This window comes from Phaeodactylum tricornutum, chromosome 5, assembly GCF_000150955.2.
Source record: "Phaeodactylum tricornutum CCAP 1055/1 chromosome 5, whole genome shotgun sequence".
In the NCBI taxonomy this organism is placed as follows: domain Eukaryota; phylum Bacillariophyta; class Bacillariophyceae; order Surirellales; family Neidiaceae; genus Phaeodactylum; species Phaeodactylum tricornutum.
This window is the reverse complement of record NC_011673.1, coordinates 871093-892970: the sequence shown is the minus strand read 5'-3', so window position 1 is coordinate 892970 and position 21878 is coordinate 871093. Positions and strand designations below refer to the sequence as shown.

General features: G+C 49.1%; 12 protein-coding genes across 12 annotated transcripts; 7 read left to right on the top strand and 5 right to left on the bottom strand.

Annotated features, from left to right (window-relative positions):
- Window positions 1-119: 119 nt before the first annotated feature.
- Window positions 120-1778, top strand: PHATRDRAFT_44984 (predicted protein; the record flags this gene model as incomplete). The annotated part of the gene is made up of 1 exon (XM_002179049.1): window positions 120-1778. The coding sequence occupies one exon, from the start codon at window positions 120-122 to the stop codon at window positions 1776-1778; it is 1659 nt and encodes a 552-aa protein (XP_002179085.1).
- A 1818-nt stretch (window positions 1779-3596) lies between these two features.
- Window positions 3597-4076, top strand: PHATRDRAFT_11409 (predicted protein; the record flags this gene model as incomplete). Its single annotated transcript, XM_002179048.1, has 1 exon — window positions 3597-4076. A coding segment is annotated over one exon (480 nt), but the record flags the coding sequence as incomplete, so codon positions are not given.
- A 1167-nt stretch (window positions 4077-5243) lies between these two features.
- Window positions 5244-5468, top strand: PHATRDRAFT_11286 (predicted protein; the record flags this gene model as incomplete). Its single annotated transcript, XM_002179047.1, has 1 exon — window positions 5244-5468. A coding segment is annotated over one exon (225 nt), but the record flags the coding sequence as incomplete, so codon positions are not given.
- Window positions 5469-5930: 462 nt separating this feature from the next.
- On the bottom strand, window positions 5931-7134 carry PHATRDRAFT_44982 (predicted protein; the record flags this gene model as incomplete). Its single annotated transcript, XM_002178833.1, has 1 exon — window positions 5931-7134. One exon carries the CDS (start codon window positions 7132-7134, stop codon window positions 6523-6525), a length of 612 nt encoding a protein of 203 aa, XP_002178869.1. The 3' UTR covers window positions 5931-6522.
- Window positions 7135-7645: 511 nt separating this feature from the next.
- Window positions 7646-8317, top strand: PHATRDRAFT_34551 (predicted protein; the record flags this gene model as incomplete). The annotated part of the gene is made up of 1 exon (XM_002179046.1): window positions 7646-8317. The coding sequence occupies one exon, from the start codon at window positions 7646-7648 to the stop codon at window positions 8315-8317; it is 672 nt and encodes a 223-aa protein (XP_002179082.1).
- An 865-nt stretch (window positions 8318-9182) lies between these two features.
- PHATRDRAFT_44981 (predicted protein) lies at window positions 9183-10385 on the bottom strand (the record flags this gene model as incomplete). Its single annotated transcript, XM_002178832.1, has 1 exon — window positions 9183-10385. The coding sequence occupies exon 1, from the start codon at window positions 10284-10286 to the stop codon at window positions 9183-9185; it is 1104 nt and encodes a 367-aa protein (XP_002178868.1). The 5' UTR covers window positions 10287-10385.
- Window positions 10386-10735: 350 nt separating this feature from the next.
- On the top strand, window positions 10736-11500 carry PHATRDRAFT_34549 (predicted protein; the record flags this gene model as incomplete). The annotated part of the gene is made up of 2 exons (XM_002179045.1): window positions 10736-11201; window positions 11271-11500. 2 exons carry the CDS (start codon window positions 10736-10738, stop codon window positions 11498-11500), a joined length of 696 nt encoding a protein of 231 aa, XP_002179081.1.
- A 75-nt stretch (window positions 11501-11575) lies between these two features.
- PHATRDRAFT_44980 (predicted protein) lies at window positions 11576-13339 on the bottom strand (the record flags this gene model as incomplete). The annotated part of the gene is made up of 3 exons (XM_002178831.1): window positions 11576-12546; window positions 12634-13211; window positions 13294-13339. The coding sequence occupies 3 exons, from the start codon at window positions 13337-13339 to the stop codon at window positions 11692-11694; spliced, it is 1479 nt and encodes a 492-aa protein (XP_002178867.1). The 3' UTR covers window positions 11576-11691.
- A 358-nt stretch (window positions 13340-13697) lies between these two features.
- On the top strand, window positions 13698-14473 carry PHATRDRAFT_44979 (predicted protein; the record flags this gene model as incomplete). The annotated part of the gene is made up of 1 exon (XM_002179044.1): window positions 13698-14473. One exon carries the CDS (start codon window positions 13698-13700, stop codon window positions 14328-14330), a length of 633 nt encoding a protein of 210 aa, XP_002179080.1. The 3' UTR covers window positions 14331-14473.
- Window positions 14474-14654: 181 nt separating this feature from the next.
- On the bottom strand, window positions 14655-15937 carry PHATRDRAFT_44978 (predicted protein; the record flags this gene model as incomplete). Its single annotated transcript, XM_002178830.1, has 1 exon — window positions 14655-15937. Exon 1 carries the CDS (start codon window positions 15909-15911, stop codon window positions 14655-14657), a length of 1257 nt encoding a protein of 418 aa, XP_002178866.1. The 5' UTR covers window positions 15912-15937.
- An 809-nt stretch (window positions 15938-16746) lies between these two features.
- Window positions 16747-17540, top strand: PHATRDRAFT_44977 (predicted protein; the record flags this gene model as incomplete). Its single annotated transcript, XM_002179043.1, has 2 exons — window positions 16747-17427; window positions 17460-17540. The coding sequence occupies 2 exons, from the start codon at window positions 16747-16749 to the stop codon at window positions 17487-17489; spliced, it is 711 nt and encodes a 236-aa protein (XP_002179079.1). The 3' UTR covers window positions 17490-17540.
- A 56-nt stretch (window positions 17541-17596) lies between these two features.
- On the bottom strand, window positions 17597-20124 carry PHATRDRAFT_19513 (predicted protein; the record flags this gene model as incomplete). The annotated part of the gene is made up of 4 exons (XM_002178829.1): window positions 19325-20124; window positions 18450-19252; window positions 18268-18356; window positions 17597-18186 (listed from the first exon to the last, which is right to left on the bottom strand). The coding sequence occupies exons 1-4, from the start codon at window positions 19994-19996 to the stop codon at window positions 17597-17599; spliced, it is 2154 nt and encodes a 717-aa protein (XP_002178865.1). The 5' UTR covers window positions 19997-20124.
- Between the last annotated feature and the right edge of the window lie 1754 nt (window positions 20125-21878).

The window sequence follows — 21878 nt, the reverse complement described above, 5'->3', positions numbered from 1 at the left end:
CAGCTACAGCTACAACACAACAAAGACTACAACAACGACAACAATAACAAAAAGCGACGGACCCGTGCGTTGGTCCGTAACGACCCAAAAGTCTTTCTCTTCCGGTTCCTGCAGGCACCATGGAAGACGCTACGGTCGATCCCGAGGTGACCCCCTCCAATAATTCCGCCATTCGGCACACGAATTACGCCGCGCGTCGTCCCGCCGGTACCGAACATCCCGTGACTCTGTCCAAGGACGGCGTCCGCCACGTTCAGCGCCTGCCCGACGGATCCACACGGGAGATTCTCGCTTGCGGACTCGCTTGTTCAGAATGCTTTTCCGGTACCAATCTCCACGCTATTCTGCAACCCGGCTTGGAGCTGGAACTCCGCGTCATGGAGGATCTGCGGCAAGGCAAACCCGCCGCGCCCTTGTCGATTCATACCAGTTCGGGCGTGCCGGAGGCACTCGGACCCTTTTTGGAAGCTCTCGAACTCCACTTGCCTTGGAAGAACAAGGAGTCGCTCGACTGGTGCGTGTCGCTGCAGATGGAAGGCGCATCCGCCGTGCTCGCGGCGATCGATATGGTCCTACAAACCCGCATGTTGGAAAACCCCCACGAGGCCAACGCGGCACGTACCAAAGTCGCCGTCGGTGCCACTTCCTATCATGGTCCACCCTCGACGTCTTTTGGGGCCAAGTCTCCGCTCTGGTACAAACATCACCAAGTCATCTATCCCGTACCCACCTCCTTCGGACCCTACGACGAAACGGAACTCTTACTCAAGTACCAAGAGTTCCTGGACGCTCACGCTCACGAAATCGGCGTTTTGCTGATCGAGCCGCAATGGGGGTCGTCGCAAGCCGCTTTGCCCTGGCCCAAGCACTTGCTCAAGAAATACGTAGCCATGGCCCGCTCGCACGGTATCAAGATTATTTGCGACGAAATTATGTGTGGACTCGGACGTCACGGCAAGGGGACCTTGTTCGTGTCGGAAGCCTGGGAATTGGATCCGGACGCCGTCACGTTTGGTAAGGCCATCGCCACCGGAGTATTTCAGCTTTCCGGAGCTATTCTTAAACAGGGACGTAGTCTTCTACACGCGAACAAGTGTTCCGTCATGCAGTCACATACCTACGCCGGTTCGTCGACCCGCGCCCTGCTCGCCGCCACGGAAGTCCTCCAGACGTTCGTCACCTGGCTGCCGAGCGTTGCGCATTTGGGCGACGAAATGGGGCACATTATGGCGTACGTCATGAAGATATCGCGCGGTCTCTTTCGCTGCCAAGGACAGGGTCTCATGTGGGGTGGCATTGTCACGCACGAAGGACAGTGCCGGGATCCGGAGTTTCGTACACGCGTGGTACAGGCCTTCAAGAAGCATTGCGACGAAGTTGGGGTGGTACCGTATCACGTACCGGTGGGTGGATTCATGGTAAGTCCCGTCATTGACGTGGACGTGGGCACTATTTACGAAATTGGGGAACGGCTCGTGGAAGCCATCAAACTAACCATGACCGAAGTGGGTTGGGTCGAGCAACCCGCGGTCAATGGTGAGAGTAGCGTGGGTGGCATAAACATTCAACGGTCGCGGGATCACTACCGTGCCCCGTCCATTGCGTCGGCGAGCACGCTGAATTTGGCTGCACTGGCCGAAGCTAAGGCTTCGCTGATGGCCATGACGCAGGACCTGGGCAACGACAAGTGCGTGCCGTACCTGCACGCTACCAAGTGCTGCACGTCGTGCAACAGCTTTGTGTGTCCGGATGTGCGCACACGATTTCTGAATCAGTAAAATATTGCAAGCGCGTTGCCAAGGCACCCCACCGTCCGACGGCTATTCCGTTATACCAACCGTACCAGCGTGTCATCATTTCCAATTACTGCGGCTTTCGTTTTGACTACACAAACATGCATGCATGCACTCTTCCGAGTGTCGCCGGGGTTTCTACGTCATTGTGCCCCTTACTTTTTATTTTTGTACGCTTTGCATACCATTTTCTTAAAGTACAATATATTCCGGTCGGACTATCGCCTGGATCACTTCAATTTAAAACCTTTCCTTTGTAATAAGAATGTTGAACTACGCAGAGAAACAGCAGAGCGTCTAGCTTTGATTGCTCATTCCTATCTAGACAGGGTGGAAGGTGCGCCCCGAAACCCATTGGCTTGGTGATAGTTCGATGGTATCAAACCCAACGATTAGGGAACGATGACAGTTTTGTAGGAGCGCACACTGTAGGATGTGTGTCATTGGGGGGACACAACGGATAGACAAAGAGGTTTTAAATATACTCGTTGTCCCCGGTACAGAAATCAATATCTATTGTCTAATAGTAAAAAAAAGAGATGCCTGCACTACTTTGTTTCTAACCTCATTTGTGGGATGACTGACTAACTGTAAGTAACGATCGGTGTCGCACCCTACCCTTCCATTGCGCGAATCCAGATCATTTGGGATGGATCCGTCGTTATGGTTGACCGTCGTCCTTTCGAAGGACATACAGACGTTGGAGGGATGCGGGGCTCGCGCACCTCCCCGCCGGACGGTAGCACGCACCACGGTCCCAGTCGGAAGCGACAGGGCGTTTCCAACGGGACCGGAGAAGGACGACCAAAGACCTCCAGTCTCCTCCCGCAGCTTTATCTATTGTCGTTGTGGTCGTAGGAATCCCCGTTCTGTCTATGATGAGTGACGGCAACGTTCACAACCGCGATAACCATGACGGCGGCGGCGGCGCTGTTGTGTGGAAGCACATTGGTTTGCACGGACATTCGGTGGGTAGTTTCGTGTTGGAAGATCGTCGGATTGTATGGAAGTCGGCCATGACGGGCCGGGACGACGATACGGGGGGAGGGACACGCAAGACCATCCCCGTCGACCAAATGGCGGGAACAGCCTTATGGACAGTCTTTGGCAAATCGGGGCACGTCCGGATTCCCACCAAAGCCGACGGCAATCTGCCGCACGAATTCCGCTTTGACGGATTCCCCGCCAAGGATCTGGACATGCTCAAGGAACAACTCAAGGACAAGTACAACGTGGAGCTGCAAATTTACAATATGAGCGCAGCGGGAACGCAGTATGGATTGACCGCCATCAAAGGCAAAAATCTACTCTTTCGACGCTGCGTTTTAGACGATATGGATGAAGAGGGCCAGGAATTCGAACCACGCGCGGAAGACGAAATGATGAGTCTGGATCTCGCGCAAGTCAGTCAGTGCGTTCTGCCCGGAAACAATCGCAATGAAATCGAATTGCAATTCCCAGAATCCGATGCCGTAGAAGCAGGAACGGATCAACTAGGTACGTAGAGAAGGCCGACGCTAGACAACGGGTGTTTGTATTTGTATGTACGTCCTACGAATTCGTATGTTGTGAGTTGAATGCCGCTTATCCGGTCCTCTGCTCTCTGCACTTTCTCTCCTTCAACTCATAAATTCCATAGTGGCGGTACGTTTCTATATTCCGCCCGATCCGGAGGCCGACCCGGCCGACAAGACCGCGGATACGGCCGCTGAATTGCTCCAACAAAGGATTATGCATTCCGCCAACATTCGGAAAACCACCGGTGACGTGATTGTTTCGTTCGCGCAGAATAAGGGGACCTTTTTGACGCCACGGGGGCGCTACTCCATCGAACTGTACGACTACTTCTTGCGACTGCGCGGGCAAAAGTACGACTACAAAATCAAGTACGACGACATTAACCGCCTCTTTCTGTTGCCCAAACCGGACGAAGTGCACATGGCCTTTGTCATTGCCTTGGACAAGCCTATTCGGCAAGGTCAACAGCGTTACCAGTATCTGGTGCTGCAAGCAACCAAGGAACCCGACGAGGTTACGGTCAATCTCGACGAGGAGACGCTAAAGAACGAGTACGGTGGCGAACTTCAACCCGTCATGCGGGGCTCGCTTTCCAACCTCGTGGCCAAAACCTTCAAAGTTATTGCCAAAAAGAAAGTCTTTATTCCGGGAAAATTCTCTAACGCAGCCCAACAAGCCTGCGTAAAGTGCGCGGTCCGCGCGAACGAGGGACTGCTCTATCCGCTGGAAAAACAGTTCGTCTTTATTCACAAGCCGCCCATTCTGATTCGTTTTAACGAGCTGGAAAGTGTCGAATTCCAACGGTATGCGGGCGGGCAGGGATCAACCCGCAATTTCGACTTGTGTGTCAATCTGAAATCATCCGTCACCGGCGGGGGGACGCCGAAGGATTACACCTTTTCCGGTATTGATCGGAGTGACTATGCCTCGCTGTACAACTTTCTATCAGGCAAGAAGATTCCGATCAAGAATCTGCAGGGATCGGCGGGGGTCTTTTTGGACGAACCGCAAGCCGGTCCGCCCGTTTACAACGAAGACGAGATTTACGGTGGGCCCGATGAAGGTGGATTGGAAGAGGACTCGGAAGACGAAGACTTTGACGAGGATGCGGCGGCGGCTGCCGAAGAAGACATATCGGACGACTCGGATATGGACGACGATGAGATGGGATCGGAAGTCGACGAAGACTTGGACTCCGACTTGGAAGAAAGGCGCACAGATGCCAAGAAGAAGAAAAAGAAGAGCAAGCCGGCCGTCGACGAGGACGAGGACGAAAACGATGAGGAGTCGCCCAAAAAGAAGCGCAAGAAGTCAAAGAAAGACCCGAAGGCACCCAAAAAAGCCATGTCAGCCTACATGCTATATGCGGGTGCAGCTCGTTCGAAAGTTGTGGCGGAGAACCCTGACGCGTCCTTCGGAGGAATCACGCAGATCATCGCTGCTGACTTTAAGAAACTTAGTCCGGAAGAACGAACAAAATGGGACGAGAAGGCGAATGATGATAAGCAGCGCTACCAAGACCAAATGGAGGACTATTCTGCACCGGAAGACAACAACGATTCAGATGGCGGTAACAAGGCCAAGAAAAAGGCCAAAAAGGATCCGAATGCACCTAAGCGCGCCATGACTGCGTACTTCTTTTTCATGAACGAAAGTAGGGATAGAATCAAGAAAGAGAATCCCGAGGCTTCCTTTTCTGAAATTGTAAGTCAAATTCAGAAATTATTTGCCATGATACATTGAGAAGATGCTAGCCTAACAACCAGTATTGCTCTCCCACAGGCGAAGATTGCCGGTACCGAATGGCGCTCTATGAGTAACAAGGACAAAGCCAAATACGAAGCGATGGCAACGAAGGACAAATCCCGTTATTCTAAGGAAATGACTGAGTACAAACCAACTGGAGGAGCTACATCCTCCAAGAAGGCAAACAAGGATCCCAACGCACCGAAGAAGGCCATGACTTCCTTCTTCTACTTTTTGAACGAGATGCGACCAAAGATCAAGCAGGAAAATCCGGACATGTCGTTTGGAGAGCTCGGGAAGAAGGCGGGGGAACTGTTCAGGGCTCTTAGTACTAATCAGAAGGAGAAATACGAAAAAATGGCCAAAAGTGACAAACTACGCTTCAAGGAGGAAATGTCGAAGTACAATGCAAAGAATGCAGCAGGGAGTGATATTGAGGATGAGGAAGATAGTGACGCCGATGGACTTCATGACAATAACGGCGATGAATCGAATGACGACTCCGACGACGAGTAAAATTGCCAATATTGCCTGTCAAGATAGGTAGTCTGTTGTTGCTACCTCTAAAGCCTAGCTAGAGTCGCGTGTGCAGTATACCTTGTATGGGAAAGCGTCCATGCTGATAACACCTGTTGTGAGACGTCCAAGTAGGCGAGATAATATGTATGAGGTTGGACAGAATTGCCCTCCCACTTAAAAATTTGTGTGCTTATTGGACTTGGCAACCTTGAGAAACAATGACAAAATATGAGACAAATCTAGGACACGTGTTTCTGTCGATCGGCGAATGAGCAGCAAGGGTAAATCCGTTTCCGTTGTTCTGATTGATCGCCATCATCACATTGCTACGACCATTCTGTCGACGTGAAAGGTTGCGTGAAACGCCGTCCATTTGAATCGTTCACATTATACATAAGCGCGACGCCAAGCAAAGTACAGATGAATTCTGCCTCGCGGCAGCGAAACTTCGATTTAAAACCCCCGCCTTCGCAGAGGACAAAAGAGGATTGGGAAGGCACCTTAGACCAGGAGATACAAAAGCTGTCGAAGGACACGGACGCCATTCTGGAATCGATCCGTCGGGTCGCAGATCCCAGCCCAACTGGCGCCGTTTATCGTTTGAAAAATACGGAAATGGCCGACTTTGAATCGAGGCTTGGTACCGAACCCTTTAATGATGGCGACGACGACTTGTCCGATACTGATACTGTGTCATCTCTCATAAAGAGAGAATTGGTCGATGAACTAAAGGAAGCGGACCTCAAATTTATAAAAAAGAAGGAAAATCGCTCCCTGGCTTCTAAAACAGGTCCATCTCCGGAGGCAGGCGTCGATGAGAGCCTAATAAAACTGATGGCCATCGTATGGACGGTTGTGATTCTTATTGCAGGCTACGCCAGAAAACATATGTTACAGAGCGATGGGAAAATAGTGTTACCCTTTTCTTCGTAGATTATCTGGCTATTCATTTCGCGGTTGCGTCGAAGGTTGCATACGTTTCCTTTTCCAGGGTACCATTTAGTATCCAAACATTTGCATCTCCTCGGATGCATACTTCGTCTCCAGACACAATTCGGGTACTGCATGTAACGATTAATCCTTTCCTTTTCATTTGCCGTATTCTATCAATGACAACTCGACCAGTAACGAGTTCATTCGCGAAAACCGGTTTTCGAAAATCTAAATGTTGCGACAAATACACCGCTCCAGGAATCAGCGTTCCGAAAATGGAGGTGAACAAAGTCGATGCAAGCATTCCGTGTACAAGAACTTTGCTGCGGCGAGACGTTTCGTCCCAGTGGAGCATATCATGATCCTGGATTTCGCTCGGCAAGTCATCCCTGATCGACCAAGACCGATGCAAAGGATTCATGTCGTTGACTAACATTCCGAAAGCCCGAACTTCTTCCTCGGAAAATGCTCGATCAACTTCAGCATACTGTTCTAGTGCAATACCGTGTCCATGAATTGGAATATTCCCTCGAATCGGATGCTGACCGACAGCGCTTGCCCATCGCATCGAGATTTTGCGCCGTAATGGACTGGCGTATTTCAAGAGCGTACGGCTACCTTGCATTGAAATTCGGCTATTCTGATCAGTAAACTCGACCGCTTCTTATGGAATATGCGATGTATGACGGATTTGTCATTTGACGCTCACATATGCATTCAACCTCGGGCAATCCGTGACTCTTTTGGAAAACATCAAAGTACGGCTAGCTAGAAACTGGGTGGACGAAACGCTTCCCTGTGACGGTTTTCTATGATTATTTTTAAAGCTTAATAACTTCAAAATCATTCACCATGATTTTACACTTTTTCGCAGCCGCTTTTTTCAAATTTAAATGATAAGTTCATGCATTCCAATTCGTTACACTGGCACGGTTACAGTTAGTACATAAAGACCGCTATGTCTGTCCCCTGTCTCGTGTTTCCTTTTTTACGACCTTGTCCAGCTGTAAGGCATCTTGCGGTCATTCCGATCCATGGTTTCTGTCTCCACATTTTCCTGTCGATTGCTCAATATTACAAATCAGTCAGTACTACAAATCCGGTTCTTACAAGGACTGCCGTGAGGGAATTTCATCATGGGGACAAGGATATGGCTGATTGCTTTCACTGCAATGCTTCTCGTCGTTGTGCTGACGAGAGTTGCCTTCGTTTCATCCGATTTAGATAGAATACAAGCATATTCCGCTGTAGACTGGGAAGTTTTCAGCGCACCTGTACCAAATATTTCAGGTGGAGGACTTCCTCTGATGAAGCAACGTATGTCGCAACCAGCGTGCGACCGCTGCAACCACAGTTCGAGTATGTGCTCTGATTTGCGCGCCGAACGCACTTCTCTGGCTTTCGAGTGTCTTTTGAACCCAAGTCTTAGCCAATGCGACTATCAGTGCACCGACATTCCATCGTCGTCTGACATAGTGCTGCCGGAGGAACTCGCCGATAGTAACATGATGTGGCCTTCGATGAACAACGGACAGTGGACAACAGATCCAGAATATTGCCGAAAGTATCAAAATACATCGCAGACTTGCCTGTTTGACAAATACCGGTGGGCAGACGGGGGCGATTTTTCTTCTTTCTCACCGCAAGGCGCCTGTCATATATTGCACGAACACAATATATCCGACCTTGTTATAGTAGGGGATTCCTTAGGCAGGCATATGTGGCAAGGCATGATGATGGTATTATCGGGTGATTTCAACTACATTTTCGTCTCGAGTCCAGTGTGTCAAGGAGAAACGGCAATTTGAGCCACAAATGTCGAGGAAACGGGAAAGAGCATGACTTTATGTGCCCCCATCCACAAACAAACCAGACCGTTTCCGTTTCGTTTACAGCGTCTAATCCAAGGCGGCGAGGGGAGTCGTTCCCTGAAGAACGCCACTGGGGACACACGTTGACGATCTACAACGTCGGCAATCACCCGCCTACCGGCAAACACGATCCGGTCAGTCGTCTAGGAATATACAACGTCTCACAGTATCGTCAGTACAAATGGTATGCCATGAAGAAGAGCTATGGGCGGGACGTGTTCTTGTGGGTACCACCTCATTTTCGAATCTCCGTTGGTCGGCATGATGAATCTAACGAACGTGGTCTCCAGTTCTTACTCGAGTCACATGCATTTTTCGCTTACTTGCACACGCCCACTATCAATCTATATCGTTTCACTCGGGAGGCTGTTAAGTTCTTCTGTAGGAGTCCAGTATCGTCATTTCGGCACCAAGATCAATTTTTTGAGCGTGAAAACTGTCGTGGAACGTTGGAAACATGGGATGGCTTTCATTTTGGACGTGTAATAAATATTTGGAAAGCGCACATGGTACTACATGGGTTTCGAATGCAACGAAAAGGCCTACTTGATGCTAGTAAGTAAGCTTTTGAATCGATTTTGTAAGAGACCGCGGTAGTCCTTACTACCCTGGATGGCTGCATCAATTTCCCCACTTTGAAAACATCGTGTGCGACAATTTATCCCTAAGGTTTGCAGACTGCATAAGTTCAAAATGGCATTGGCGTGCAATTCAGATGTTGCAGCACATTCCTAAGATTACAGCTACATCGTTTTCGATCACTGTTCGACAGACAAGAAGTAATTTCGGAGCAGCGTTGCAACTATAAACGAAGCCGTGAACTACGTCTTACTGTCAATTTCTCCTCAAGGATGAAGTCCTTCTTCATTCCAGATTCTCCAACTTTTTCAGAAAGAGGAGAAACAATCGCAGTCCGCTTGATTCGCTTAGCCTTTCTTTTTGGGTAGTTTTGTTCCTCTTCCACCATTTCCGCGGTCATTTTAACATGAGTATTACGGTGACTATTCTCGCTGCTGTTTCTTCTTCCTTGTCGTTTATTAAGCTTTTGAACTGACGCCACAATTGCCGACGTCCTGCCTCCCGATGTAAGGAAAGTAAGGGCGCGTCCTGCGGCATCTTTCCCGGCCCTTTTCTTAGTCCATCGATAGCCAAACAGCCAACTGTCCGGATATTTGGTATCAGAATTCAGACATCCTACCGCAGTTCGAACGATTGCCTGCAGCGTTTCGAACAAGCGGGAGCCCTGTTCTTCGGTTAAGTACTGCTGATCAGGATGCATCCCGATCTGATACAAAACTTCGTCCGCAACCCAATTTCCAACCCCTGAGCACACTCGGTTTTGATCGAGCAAAATCGCTTTAATACTTCTGGTTTGTTCCACAAAACCGGGAATAATTTCATTGCGAATTAACTTCTCATCATTGCAATTCAGAGCATCCGGAGCTAGCAGACCGAAAGGATCTAAATTGTCCGATAGAACGGCCTTGCCGAATTTACGAGGATCTGAAAACGCAGCTTGGTAGTGTTCCGTCGCGAAAGTCAGGTATGTATAGCGCGGAGGGTACTCAATGTCGGCTACTTTGGAACTTTGACGCCCCCAACCAGATTCGCGGTTGGGACTGCTAATCCGCCCCGTCATGCCCATGTGAAGATACAGGTAGACCGACTTCTTCGGTTCCTTTTTCTGGCCGTTGGCCTTGCTCGGCTGCAAAACTATGCAAAGCTGCTTGCCTTTACGCAAAATATCCACACAGTAGTACTTGCCCGATAAAGAATTTATTTGCTCTTCACTGAGCCATACTCTAGGAGGATTGTCTTTCCATGCGGAAATTTGAATGGGACTGGAACTCGAAACCAATGGCAACAGGAGTTGACGGAATTGTTCTACTTCCGGCAATTCGGGCATTGTTTCTCGATCGCAACGGTGTGATTGATACTTCGGCCTAGTCTCTTGGTTTTTGCCTGTTCGTTCGGTTATGTGCCGACTCGTGCTCACAGTCAAGCTGCCTCGTCTTATATCGTCATATTCTGGCTCATCGTTTTTTGACGATCTGACTGTGAATCATCCGACTCGGATGGAATCTTCCAAAATCGCAATTTCTCCTTTTTTCGTCAGGTATCCGGTTCTCTACTTGGAAAATGTCTGATACGACATGATATCGAAACAGTCGTGGGTCATTCTCGGTTTTCACAGTCAATTGATATTGGCTGTGAATTTGAAAGTGTGCAAACGCGTTGGGCAACAAGCTAGATGATCACACAAGAGAACGCGTATGCACTCGCCGCAACCCTTCAGCAAAGAACTGCTCCACCGGAACGCCTAAAGAAGCAAATAAATCGAGCGCAACCAAAAGGATGCGATACATTGGAACCAGCGCCATATACGTAGCGGCTTTTACAGCTGCTGAGACTGCCCAACAGCACACCTCGGCCATATCCCAAACAGCCAATGCTTGGAATCTTCAACGAGACCTCCAAAGTAACGACTCGACTTTTGACGACATCTGCAATTACTACAAGGAGACTCGCTTTGACTTTGACTGCGCCTGTGACGTGCGAGGTCGTTCCATAGCATGCGTATCCGAGCTCGAATGCGATCAACGCACCATGACGTGTGCGACTTTTAGTACAGTTATCGCTTTTGCTGCAGAGGAATGGAATGTAAAGCGGACTGAGGTATGTGTAGACTACTCCGACCTCAATAGTGAGGAAGACTCGTTCCTAATGAATGACGGATGCATTTTGATCGAGGCAGAGAGTGGTCTTCTGAGACCAGAATCTTGCTTCATGTTTTTCAATGCCGATCCCTTTGAACAATCAGGTAAGACTGGACAACCCGATACATCCAAAACGTGGCAGTGAAGCAGCTTCTCACTCGCTATCCTTATAGTCTGCACCTCCTGTACACTGTGCGAGGATAAAGGAGGAGGGATTTCGTTCGACATTGACTGCTCAAACGTCGAACCGCTGGCTTCCACGAATGGCTGTCAATATATGGACACGGAACGTCGATTCTTTCCCGGCTTTAATGACATTACGGTATCAACAAGTGGCTGCAAAACTTTATTTACATTCCTGTCAATTGGGTTGCCACTTGTGGGTCTTCTGGGGAGTATGTAAAGCAGAGGGGCTTGGCTGGTCCGCCAATGACGGATGTGAAACCTAATAAACGAAAAGTATACACTAAAATCTATTGAGTTACGCCACTAGTTCTGTTTATCAAGGCATGCGTAGGCAAATATGTAGGTCTTCCTCAAAACCACCTTCTCGAAACACTTATATTCATGACATGCACAGCTACCTGCGTTCCCTTATACCCACGACGACAATTTATCCACGCTATTCTTTGACCAATTGGCCACCGCCTTGCTGGACAGAAATGTCTTTTGAACAATCCAAGCCGAGGCTACAGTCGTCAATAGGTACAAACCAAAGTTCTGGGGACCCGTCATTACTTTGCCAAAGACCCTGGTTGCGATCAGCTTCTTGTAAAACACTTGTCCAATCGGTCCGTGGAGCACAAATATGGGGAATGCCAAAGCGCCCAACGAACCCAAGAACTTACTCGACAAAAATGATACCAATGGATCTTTGACACCCTTGACTGTGTTGCGATGAGCCGCCATCATGAATCGTAGAAAAAGCGGAACAAACACTACAGCACGAGCTAGCATGTCGCTGATCTCGACAAGACCAGTGGCGCGTGCTAACATAAGACCGATGATACCGGCGAGCGGAACGAAAGTACTCAAGGCATTGGTCTTGGTGTCGTCACCTTCGGTACCGTCCAACATGACGAGGCGGCAAGCAACTGCACCAATTAAGACTTCGGCAACTTGTAGCAAAGGACTGAAGCGGACCATATTGAACATTGCCATACTGGGATGAGCCTTGGCAGAAGAAACGCCTTCCGCCAGCTTCCAAACGTTCAAGTCATAACAATATCCAATCTTGGGCAAAAGATTGATGATCCAGAGCCATCCTACTGTCTTTCGCAGTTGCTTCTTGTCCATTTGAGCAATCTTAGGTAAACAGAACGGGAAAAGAGCTGTCGCAAAAGTCAAGGCTGACAAAAACCAAGTTGGAGCGTTCCAGATCTCGGCATGCATCGGAAACCATGCTTGTGTCATGGTGCCCGATAGGAAGCCATGCCAGACAGCCGTTGGCTAGAGTGCAATGAATCAAGAAACAAAAGAGCGAACAAATAAGAGACCCGGACAGCCGTACTTCCAAAAGACATAAAAATCACGTACCCATCCGTTGTACTTGACATCAGCGTACAGAAAAAGTGGGCTGAACAAGGCCAACACGAACAAATGCAGAGGTAGGTAACCAAAGATTTTGCTCAGGATCCATTTCTGCGAAGGTGTTTCCGTCAGGCGCGGAGAGGCGATGCGCTGCGCATTCTCCGTCGTCGTGTAGGCCGTCACGTATCCACTCAGAACGAAAAAGAAGCCCACAATCACGTTGTGGTGCGAAAAAAACTTGAAGACGACGTCCGACGGCTCGGCGAAACGGATAAAGTGCCCCAACACAATCTGAGTAATGAGGAAAAAGCGCATCGAATCAAAGGAGGAAATTCGAATTTTTTTATTTTTGGCAGCCGGATCTTTCGGGTTGGAAGGAGGCAATGGCCCCCCGCCCCGAATCCGAACGGTCTCCGAATCAGAGTCTGCTTGCTGTGATACTATCGTTTGCATCGTCGATGGATTGGTGGCACGCGAGGATTGCAATTGCAGTATTGACGACGTTGGGCTAACAAACGCAGATGCAACACTGCCGTTCAGTAAAGCGGCGATGAGTAAGAACTTGAGCGAACGTCTCGCAAAAGCTGTCATCGAGTAGTAGACAGATGTCAAAACAGAAAGAATCACTGGTACCAGGAACAAAATTGTGAACCCTGCAAACTCAACTTGCACGCAAACGTCGCGTCATTTCTTGAGGAAACTTTGGTGTCATGTTGTCCATCTAAATGTGAAAGATACCCGGTCAAACAGTCGAAGAACGCAACTTTGGATATAGAAACCAAGTCCCAGCAAAAGTCGCAGTTTCCGTCGCGTCGAATCAAACTAGCAGTATTCACATAGGTTTCCATGAAATGTCGGAGACAACGCCACTTTTCATCATTTTAGGCTTATAAAATCTCAATGACGTTGTTTTAAATCACCGGGTTTTCAGAAATACTATTGTAAGAGACTTTTCACAGTCAGTTGTACGGTATGGTACACCGGATCGAGTAGCAACAAAAGGTTCCCATCCGCACACCTACCCTTGATAGATAGACCTTACGTCCCAATCACTTTTTTGAAATTGCAACATGGTGTCAACTTCTCCCACTTCTTCGTCGTCGACGTTCACAGCCACAGCCCTTTTAGTTGGAATGGCATTGGCACTTTCATGCTCTAAAAAAGTGGAACAAAGACGGCGCAGCTACGCACGTACGGCCGAAAAGAATAACCTCTGCGAACGCTTCGCGGCTCCTCGTCGCTACGGTGCCGCGATCCGTCTGCATCCGGAAGCGTATCGAAGGTACCGAGACTTGCACGACAATGTATGGGACCAAGTATTGAATCGGATGCGCCGTTCACACATTCGGAATTTTACTATCTATTACCACGAAGAGACGCAGACTCTGTTTCAGCATTTCGAATGGATCGGTCACTGGCGTCCTGGTGTGCATACACGCGCCCAAGAGGCCACTCTCTTTCGAGCGGATATGCAGGCGATTGCTGATGATCCTGTCACCAAGAGGTGGTGGAAGGAATGCGAACCGTGCCAAATTCCCTTTCGCGACCCACAACAGACGCCACCTTCGGCCGGTGGACAGGGAGAATGGTGGACGCCTCTGGAATGTGTGAATCATTGCGGGCTTTGGCCAACTGCGTATTCCCAGCAAGACAGGGATCCGGACTTTGTGAAGCGGAACAAGGCTGATGTAGCATATTTATAGCCGTGGGAGTGGACACGAATCATGCATTGATAGAAGTAAGTTCTACAGAACGTACGCTTTCCTTGCCTTTTAGGAAAAGTACAGACTATTTCCAATGGTACATGACCGTTTACTGCTAAATGTAAGCAAAATAGAAAGTTTACACAAAATTGAGTAACCTGTACGCGAGAGGGATCTTACACAACCAATTCTGACATGACGGCGCCGACGACACCAATAAAGGCAATAATATTTGGACAAGGAGAAGTGGTAGAGTACCTCCCCGAGTATCCGGCGACAAACGGACCGTCGTCAGTAAAGCACCAGGAAGTATTCGGTGATTCCTTATCTCGGTGAGTTGGCCGTCAATGCCGCGGGAGCAGCATCGTCCTTGAATTCGGAATGAGCACTCGAAAACGCTTTTAACTCTTTGGTCGTGTGCCGCTTGACTGTCACATCATCTTCGTCGTCACTTGTTTCAATAAATTCTGGATGGGCCGTCGCCAAACTACCCAAACTCGATCTTCGTCGTTGTAAGGGGACACGCGTAGAGTTTTCGGGGGCCACTACTGAATCTTTGAGAAACGTGTCGTACAAGCATGTCTTGACCAGTGTCAAGGCCGTACGTTCACCGAGCGGCAAAACTTCGTTATAGAACCACGGTAAGGTTCCTTGAGCTGGAGCGTTCATCAAAACACGCGAGAACCATTTGGGACCCGTAAAAAAAGCCGCCATCCCGTCTTTCTGCAAGCCTTGCTGCACGACTTTTCGGTATTCGATTTTGCCGTGTTCTTTGAAGTAATCCAATGAACGACCCCACAGGGCCTGTTGTGTAATAGCCACGACATTGCCGATGAAAATATTCATAGTGAGTCCATACCAGAAAAGCGTGGCCTTGTTTTTTTGCTCTTGCGGAAAGTAAAGTTTGTAAGTGATGGGTGTCAGCAAAAAGGATGTTTGACACATGATAACGTTGCGCATAGCGTTGGGGAGAAAGGCCGGTCCGAGTGTGCGCGTCGCTAGCCCCAGCCCAAACTTCTTTTCCATTGCCAAAGACTCCTTGGGACCAAAGAAACGTTGGGCCTCGGCGCGGTTGGAAACGGAGCTTTCCAAGCAAGCAGCCAGCATCGGCGAGGTGACGCGGGCTAGTGCGGAACGAACTTTGTAGTCGAAAGAGCGATCTTCCGTGACGGCAGGTTCCATGAGTTCCTTGCCGTACCAGACCGGTTTGACGCCGAGGAGCTGGCTGATACCGTGGTCGAAGAATTGAAAAGCCACTCCCATCACGCTGTACTGGAGAAACCAGGCCGTCATGGACGCTTTACCAACCACTCTGTAGGGCGCCAAGTACCCTTCTTGAAAGGTGAGCTTGACAGCTTGCGCGAATTGACCCTTCCCAGCTACTTGGGACGAGTTCATAAAGAGGGCAATCTTCTCCAACGGCATACCGATGAGACGCATGGTGGCTCCAAATATGCCGATTCCGACGGAGCGGTACGTGACCATGGAAGGCTGCGCCATCGACTGCGGAAGCCCCAAGGAGGCGGCGACATACTCGGGGCTTTCGTAAAGGTATTGCTTCTGAGGTTGACCTGGACTCATGTTGGATTGTTACAAATCCGTTGTCTCGAAACTGTGAAGGAATTTGAGGCGGAGCGGATAAGAAAATCCGCTTCTGTTCTTGTTCGAAAAGCACTTTCACTCCCTGAATTTGCAGCGAATGTGAGAAGTCTTTTGACTGTGGGAACTCTCACTGGCAATCAGAGAGATCACGAGAGAGAGGTAGAGCAAATCGGTGAATGTAAGTGAAAGTGCAAGTGGAAGTGGATGCTACCGGTATTCTCATTGGTGGTTTTTGCTTGCGACTCTAGTAGGGAGTTACGTTCGAGAGAGTGTGTGGACTAACAGACCAAACAATCGCGTTATGTGCGGTTTTGCGCACTGCGTGCATGTCTGATTGTCCGAGACCACAGACAAAAGTTTCCTCTATTACTAATAGTTCGTTGTCATATCTAGAAAATTCTTGTTGACTGTGACGTGTGAATCTCTCCGGGTCCGTCCGAGCCCGGTTGTTGCCAAATGTCGTAGTTTACATTGAATTACAAAAGTTGGCTATAAATAGAACAGGTAAGATATTCACTGTCAGTTGGTTTTTACTGGATTGATCAAAAATCTCTCACGGGCAAATCGCAATTCTTACTACCATCCTCCGAAGTTCGAGTCGTAAGACTGTCATTTTGGATACGATTATCAAGCAGTTTCGTCATGGAAACTGTAGCCGTATGATACTCCTCCCGATGGATGTGACAGGAGAGTGGGTTTTTTTGGTACTGTTGGAGCGAACGTCTCATTAGTCCGTTCCGCTGATCTCATAAATTTTGTCGTCGTCATCATCTACGAAATCAAGAACGAAGGGAAAGAATTTGCTTGCTGCACAATGGCGAGACTTCTTCGGCTACTGCCGCTGCTTTTCTTTTACGTTGCACAGCCCGCAAACTGCTTGCAAAATGTGATCCCGAGATTGACTTTTCCGTCACCGATGTTCAGCATCAATAAAGGCAAAGCCCGAGAACTCGAGGACGAACTCTTGAAGGCCATCCAGGACGAAGGGAATCGCCTCGCCAATTCGGAACGGATTAATTCGTTGGTGAAACAGTTAGAAAACAATTCGCAGTCTATTCCCGAGCCAGCAATTGCCGCCGAGGTCTACGGCCGATGGCGTCTCATGCACACCACCAACGCCGCAACAAGTAGTCCAATACAACGCAAAGCTGTAGATACGGCCAAGTTTCCGATCTATCAGGATATCATTGTCAACGAAAAGGGTCAACTGCAGGTCAATCAAATCGTTCAATTTTCTGAAAAGGCAATCTTGTCGGTAGATGCTTTGGCTTCCACAGCTGCCTACCCGTTACCTGAGTTTACAGACCGTCAATCAACCGGGGAAGTACTAGGTATCAACATTCTGGGTGTTTCGCTGGTCGGAGAGGTAGCTCAGCCCAATCCAGATCGCCCCAATTCCCGCATTAATTTTGTGTTCGAGGAAGGCAACTTTGATTTTGATGGACTCAAAATTCCGTATCCCGTGCCGTTTCGGCTTCCGTTACTTCGAGATTGGGTCAAGGGGTGGATTGACATTACTTGGTTGAGCGATCGTGTACGAATCGCAAGGGGCAATAAGGGAACCACTTTCGTGCTGATCAAGGAATCCGGTCAATCGATCTAAATGCCAAGAAGAGAAATTATTGTAGAACTAGTTTACAGTTACATCGATTCGCAATTCACAGTCAGTAACCATCGGGCCTGCCACCTTTGCGTAAATCACAAACAGCCGACAATTCGTTCGTTTCCAGGTCAATGGAAATGGCTTGCACTGTACCAGCGTAGTCCACGTCCAAAAGAGCGTGGCCACGGCGCACCAGCGCATCCTTGGTCCTTCCGGCCACCATCAAAGTGGGTCCTTGGAGCAGTACTGCTCGTTCCGTCGTGGTCACCGCTGATCCGTGATAAATGAGTTGATCATGCAAACGAGGATACGCCATGGAGTCGAATAAAGGCATGCCCATCATGAGGTGATTGATAATCACCTGCAACACAGCAGTTATGATTTTGGGTCCACCAGAAGCGCCAATTATGAGAATTAAATCCCCGACGGTATTTGAAGAGCTTTCACTGTCAGTCGTTCGAAAGACCATCGTTGGGCTCATGGATGACAAAGGCTTTTTGAAGGGTTTTATGTAGTTCTCCTCCGAAGGCTTCAAACCAAAGTAATTGCGCTTTCCTGGGGTAGCAAAGTCATCCATTTGGTTGTTGAGAACGATGCCTGACGAAGGGCTTACCACGTGGCTACCAAAGTAGGTATTGACAGAAGAAGTCACTGTGGTGTGTGAACAGAAAAACGCAATTAGCCAAGCGTCAAGTCCGCCGTCTGGAGAAATTTAACACATCGTGCACTTACTCGAAACGGCGTTGCCGTCCTTGTCTACAACGCTGAAATGTGTGGTCCCGTGATCGTTTAAGTAGCCAAACGGCCGAGCCAATCGCCGACTTCGTATCCGATCGCCCTCTTGCGCATCGGCTGCTGATCCAGCACCATCTGTGTCATTTAGCTGTGCCCATTTTGATCCACCATACTTGGACAAGGGAAGGGTGCTGTTGTCTCGAGTGGACAGTCGCAATGATTCCATAAAGCCCCCTTTCGTGAGATCTTCTACTGTATCCAATGCAGAGGCCGGATTAAAAGAGGGATCGCTCATAGACATGCGTATTGCGAAGACGTGTTTGCATGCCTCAACGAAGCGATGCCGTGATAGAGTGTCACTAAACGCGGCCAATGGACTGGCGTAACCAGCCAGAAACCGCAGGGCACCAATAATAACAGCACCTCCCGAACTTGGTGGGGGGACGCCAACTACACTGAAACCGTTGATGTCTCTGGCAACAACAGGAGAACGAAGAGTTGCGCGAAACTTTTCGATGTCCTCTTTGGTAATAATTCCACCAGCTTCCTGAATATCCTTGGCCAATTGTGCAGCTCTTGTTCCGCTATAGAGCGCATCTGACCCTTGCGCCATTACTGCTCGAAGTGTCTCTCCCAGTTTGGGATTCTTTAGCAGCTCTCCCTCCTTATACGGATTCTCCCAGTTTCCATCATGCGTTAGCAGGTCCCGCAGGCCAAAATCTGGCACAACGCTCGCCATGATATTAATTTCGTGTGCTAGGTTAGCGTTCACTGTGATGCCGTTCACCGCGAGCAGCATTGCGGGCTCCACGACTTGAGCCCACTGTAGCTTTCCGTGTCGACTGTGGGCGAGTTCCAAACCCCGCAACTCAGCCGGAACAGCAATCGCGAGTCCTCCGACTGTGGATGCCTTCGGGTCGGAATGATCCAAAAACATGTCGGTATCGGCAGCGGCTGGGGCTACTTCCCTACAATCGATAACCTCTGTGATTTTCCCTGTGGCCGATACAAATGCAGTTTTACCGTCACGCTTATCGTGAAAGGCTGGTAAAACGCGCTCGGACTCGTCGACTGGATCATGATGGACTAAGAGAAAGGCGCCACCACCAATTCCTGAAGAGGCTGGATTGGCGACGCCTAGACACAAGGCGACAGCAACAGCCGCGTCAACTGCGTTACCACCATCGTCTCTCATGATTGACGTCCCAATTTTCGAACAAACTGGGTGGTCGGCTGCGACGGCACCATGCTTTAGACCCTCGATGCTGGCTGTTGGCTTCAGCGCTTGAACCGGATCATCGCAAAATCTATTGACGACGGAGCTGCTCTGATTATCCACCACTGAGCCTCCCGACCCACCGTATGGTGACACCCTCTTCGTCTTTACCACAAGTCCCACCGCAGTGATAGCCAGAAAAATCAGAATGGCGACCCCCACGGGTCTCCGCTGATGAATAGTCTTGGATGCCTCTCGGCTCGTTAGCGAGGTTTCCTGTAGCTCTTCAAGGTCTCCCAATGCATCGAGATCATCTGTTTGAGCCGGCGTGTAATCAATCGACAGTACTTCCCGCACCATATCTATCCAGCTTCTTCGGCCGCTGTTGCAGGTGTTGTAATTATTGAGAGAAAGAGCACTAAAGGAGTCGGAGTCTCGAGATTGGTTTTGGTACGATGACGAGTTAATGGGCTCAAAGCTTGAGGTGCTAGCTACGCCAACTACCGGCATTTCCACAGCTGGAGACAAGACAAAGAAGTTCAGTTGTCTTCAGAGGAGTGTGCCTTACGAAAAGTCGATGCTGGGACGGGGCCCTGAGCAAACAGAAAGAAACGACGAGGTCCATTCCAAACGAAGGTCACGGGCAATGCAGAATGGTAGAAATTGCTAACTGTAACTTGTAAAGCACTGGCAATTCACATAATTCAACGAAAAGTCGATCTTTGAGGAACAGACAAACATACACGATCAAAAAATTCGCGGCTTTGAACGAGAACACGATCTCGGACAATCTTCCATTCTTGCCGTTCCCATCTCTACAAAAGAATTCCTGAAAGGAAAGTGCACGGATAAAGAGAATAAAGAATGGCGCCCTTACATTAATAACGTTTCAAAGCATATAAGGAAGCCTACCGCTTCAACATACAAATTCCTTACAACAGCGTAGGATTCATTTCGCTTTGAAGGCACGAAGTGATGAGAAGTCGAAGGCGGCGTCTTCAAATTCATCATCATTTATGGCAGGAACGACTGGAACCTTGTGTGGCAGCTGCTGCCCAGGAAAATATATGTGCCGAGGTGCATAGTTGACAATATCTTCGGGTCCCGTCTCGGTTTCTATAATGTAAGCGATTCCTTCAGGACCTGGCACGAAGGTACCATACAAGTCGTCTTCTTCGTCCGCCGAGGTATCTGTCGCTTTTGGCTTTTTCACAGGAGACAGAGAAACACTAGCTGTTTCAAAGCTAGTGTTTGATCTTTTCATACTCTGTGGTTCGAGTGCGAGAGAATCGCCCAATGCCAAAGCCCCGGCCTTTATTGACCTTTCGTAAAATTGCTCATCGCTTGAGTCTACCTCACTGACCTCCTGCGCCCGCTTGCTTGTGACGAGGAAAATAGCTGCCAACAGAAAAGCAATAAATGCAAAACCTGACGCAAGAATGATTCCGAGATTGGAGATTCCAAGGTCGTTTTTTGCATTCGTCTCGTCCGCAGATATTGGTGCCGGCGCTAACGTACGGTTCCCTACGAATGTCACTTGTTGAATGGTTCCTGGAAAGACATATGTATTATTCTTCATGGCTTCCGCGAGAAATTCGAACATTGCTTCTCGCAAGATCAGTTCTTGGGATTCGGGCAAAGCGGAAGACCGGTCTCGCTCTTCGGGCGTCAAACCGACAAACAAGGTCAGCCCGCCTTTCATGGGTACGCACTCTGATCCTTCAGCAACGGAAGATACCCCTCCTGAACATTCCGGGAAACGCGCATCAACCTCGTCCCTCGGTTCGAGACTGATTCCTAGAAACCGAGCCGACTCTTCTTCAGTAAAGCTTTGTAGACGACGATCTTGTTCAAGATTACCTTTTAAAGCAGCAGTACAATTGTCCACACCCATTGCGGATGCGACATGTGCCAACATTGTTTCTTCCAGATACGGCAAAACTTTGTTTTCGAAATCCGCTTCGGGATTGAAATGAACTTCGTAATCGAAGGAAATTTCTAGCTCCGCCGGCCTTGATCCGCTTTCGTCTGAACACTGGAATCCACTGATTCCGCATATCTCTAACTCTGTAGCCCCACCGTCGGCGGGAGGGTCGTTGCTAACTTGACAGGGTGAATCCCACCTTGGGAACCAGTCCGAAGTCACATTCTTGGGTTCAGTGTTTTCGTACCGACTTCGACCGATGTCTCCCTCGTCTTGCAGCGGCGGTAGCTGCTTGTTGAAACGTAAAGCAGGCATCTATTCTAGTTAGGTCCCTTCCTCCAAAACTTTAAAAGTAAAGCGTCGCTGAGGGCTTTCAAGCGATGCACTTATCTTCTTCTATGGTTGTTCAGGGCGTTGAAAAAGTACAACTGGAAAAACAGAACTCGTCGCATCGGCCGTGTTGAGGCT